Genomic DNA, 3,346 nt, shown 5'->3' on the forward strand with positions numbered 1-3,346 from the left:
AGGGGATTCAACGCCCTATGAGGAGTGTGTTTCTTTGCCTACATCAGGTAATTTATTCTTTTTTCGAGGCTTTTTAATGAAATCAGCCAATAGAGCATCGTCTTCGACCTCTGCAAATTTTGCTGCATCTGCAAGGACTGACAGGTTGTCTTTTTTGGGGGTCTGTGTCTCTACTGGTGGCGTTGAAGGAGTCTCTTTAGTAGGTGCGCTAGCTGTCCTCTTATTTGAAGATGGGGCCTTTTCTAATTTTTTAGATCGTTTCCTTTTTGCACTGGTGCAAGAAACACTCCCTTTTTCATTTTTACTCGGGCCCTTGCTTGTGCTGGCGGGGTCCTCTGTCTCCTTTCCCGCTGTTGTCTCTTTGTGCAGCTGTTTTAACAATGCCTCCTATGTCATACCCTTAACTTCTTGTTGTTTCAGGACCAAAATTTTTATCAGGCCATGGTGATATAGCCTCATGTCAGCCTGATCTGCCTGTTCATCCTACACACTTTTAGCCATTTTTTCCAAGCTCTTAAGTAGAAAATAGGGGAAATTCATCCTCCACAAAACGTGTCGGCCGGCTTCAAAATGTTGCAGCATTCTAAAATGATATACCAACGTGCGGGTGCATCTTCCCTCATAGGTCACAAACTTCTGTAGGATGAAAAGGAGGTCTTTCCATTGTCCCAACAGGGCACTGCACGGAACTCCTACCTTCTAGTCTACCTCTATCTTCTTATCAACGACAAAATGCTACCATCGTTTCCTTTCTAGCTTCTGATTTTTAAACCATTGTTCACCAGTGTACTCCAAGCCTGTCGCTATTGCTATAAATTCTTCTGTGACTTTAAATTTGAGAGGCCCAATTTTCACTCGGCCATTTCTGAAACTCCTATCAAACTGTAAAGCCACTTCTTTATCGTGCCTGTCAAAATTCTGCAAGAATTGAAGAAAGCCAGAGTCTTGCAATAGTGCAAGACTATTGCGATACTTGGCAGTCTGCTCTACCCTACTGAGAGATGAGGGTTCGTTCCGAATAGGCGGCATCGCTACTTAACGACTATGAAAAATTGAGAATTTTACATGCAATACTGGGGAAATCGGCCCTTATAAATAAAGATCCAACTGTCCACCATCCTTTCCATCTTATCATCCGTTCATTCGCCATAGATGCACGGCAACTTTGAGTTCAGGCCGAATTGGTACTTGCGGCAGTGTTTTAACAGCTAGGTGAGGTAATCATTATGAGTGAAGGACATCTGGGATTATGGCGGAGAGGGGTAATTATGTCCAAGAAACGGTTAAAAAAAAAAAAAACTTAACAATCAAAAAAATGATCATGACTTCTAACTTAAAAACACCTTGTACTTTAAATAATTTTCTCCTAGTTAGTATGATAGCATAAGTACTCATCGACTAAGTGAAAGGACTTCATATAAATTTTCATGATGACCACTTTCCTATGTCATATGCTATGAAAAGAATAACTTGTTCTATGTTTTTGACAGGATACATGCTTGCACTAATCTTCTTGCATCACTTAAATTCTATTATTCTGCTGGTACCATTCTACTTGCTTTATCACATAGGACAACATTCTTGCACTAATGCAAGCATAATATCTAAAAACATAGAATTTAAATAAAATATAGGTTGGACTTCCACATGACTTCCTCAACTTATACTGGAAATTTGCTTCGCCCTTTCTTGATGCTTCAGAGCATATCCTTTTGCTCTTTGTGCACGAGATCCTGCAATAAATTCATGAGGGAATAAAGAAGTGGGAAAAGGGAAATTTTAGAATGGGAAGGAATTCTGTTACAGGGATTCCAGGAATAGTACCAAAAGAGGGAATAAACAAAAGTGGGATAGGAAAACAAAATTCAAGGGTAAGTGGGATTTTTTCGAAGCAGACAAGGTAGAAGAGTGTGGGAAGGTTAATCATTTTGGGACAAAGAAGAAAACTAAGGGATTATTACAAAAGTAGAATATGAAGAAAGGCAAACAAATTTCTGGAAGGTCCGCCTGCACTGGTGCAAGAAAAAATAACTGCAGCGAAAATTAAGCGTTACTTGAGTAAAAATATCCATGCTAATTACCCCAATTATATAAAGGTTGGTTCTTCTGAACCTTCTTTTACTTGGTGGTCGCTAGCATATCTAAAGATCAAGCAACATTTTCTTTTTATTAGAAATTTTTTATCTTCCAGCTAGCAAGATGGTTTTCAGGTTGATCCTTTTGCAATCATGTCAGCGAACTGATTTTCATAATTACAGGAAAATAATTGTTCTTTAATTTTTAATTTTTAATTTTTTTGCTTTCTTAAGAAGAAAGAGAATTCATGTTTTCAAAAGGTTGGTATTACCGTTCACCACTACCGTCCCAAATTGCTGTTGGACTTGTTGTGTAAAATCTTTCCTGGTAGGTGGCTAAAAATACTTCTTTAACCTGTGTCCATTTACCAAGAATACTGAATTTTGTCCATCAATATTTTTAACTTCTACTACTCCATTCTCAAATACTCAGATCACTTCATAAGATCCCATCCAACGTGAATGGAATTTCCCTTTGAAGATTTTAAATCTAGAATCAGAAAGCAGCACCCAATCACTTGGTTGGAATTGCTTTTTCTGAATAGACTTGTCATGCCACCTTTTGCGTTGCTGCTGAATTAGTATGTTTTGCTGAACAACATCCGTACGAAATTCATCTAACTCATTTAATCGGAGAAGAATTTGTTGTTGTGCCTCAGAGAGATGTAGACCTAATTGAACTGCAGTTCTAAAAGTTTTGATCTGGATCTCAATTGGTAACAGAATCTGTTTGCCATATACCAGCTCATATGGTGTATGTCCCGTGCTATTTCCCCAAGTGGTTCTGTTTGCCCACAAATCCTCTGGTAATCTTTCAGCCCAGTCCTTTCGATGCATATTTACTCTCTTTGTCAGAATGGACTCGATCAATTTGTTCGTGGATTCCACTTGGCCATTTGCTTGCGAGTGATACAACATAGATTTCCTGTGTTGGATCTTGTATTGCTCCATCACACCCTGTACCAGATTAGAAATAAACTGTGGACCATTGTCAGCAACAATTTCTCTAGGCACACCAAATCTAGTAAAGATTTTACTAAAAATAAAATCAACAACAACTTTTTCTGTAGCAAAAGAAACAGCTTTAGCTTCTACCCATTTCGTAACAAAATCTGTACAAACCAAGATATGCTTTTTACTTAAGCATGTTGGATTTATTGGCCCTATAAAATCAATAGCCCATTTTTCAAATGGCTCAATCATAACTTGGGGGCATAAAGGCATTTCATTGGTTTGATTAGGCTGGCCCATTCGCTGACAGCTATCACAAC

General features: G+C 38.4%; 1 protein-coding gene across 1 annotated transcript; it reads right to left on the minus strand.

Moving 5' to 3' along the window:
* Window positions 1–2,504: 2,504 nt before the first annotated feature.
* Window positions 2,505–2,912, minus strand: LOC149142024 (uncharacterized). The gene has a single exon (XM_089451382.1). The coding sequence runs from the start codon at window positions 2,910–2,912 to the stop codon at window positions 2,505–2,507; it is 408 nt and encodes a 135-aa protein (XP_089307508.1).
* Between the last annotated feature and the right edge of the window lie 434 nt (window positions 2,913–3,346).

The sequence above is a fragment of the Pinus tabuliformis genome, chromosome X (genome assembly GCF_031772625.1).
Source record: "Pinus tabuliformis cultivar Carrire ecotype Pingquan chromosome X, CPIR1, whole genome shotgun sequence".
In the NCBI taxonomy this organism is placed as follows: Eukaryota; Viridiplantae; Streptophyta; class Pinopsida; order Pinales; family Pinaceae; genus Pinus; species Pinus tabuliformis.

Coding starts and splice junctions, on each gene's coding strand:
- LOC149142024 (XM_089451382.1), bottom strand. CDS start 2,912: ATGCATCGAAAGGACTGGGCTGAAAGATTACCAGAGGATTTGTGGGCA.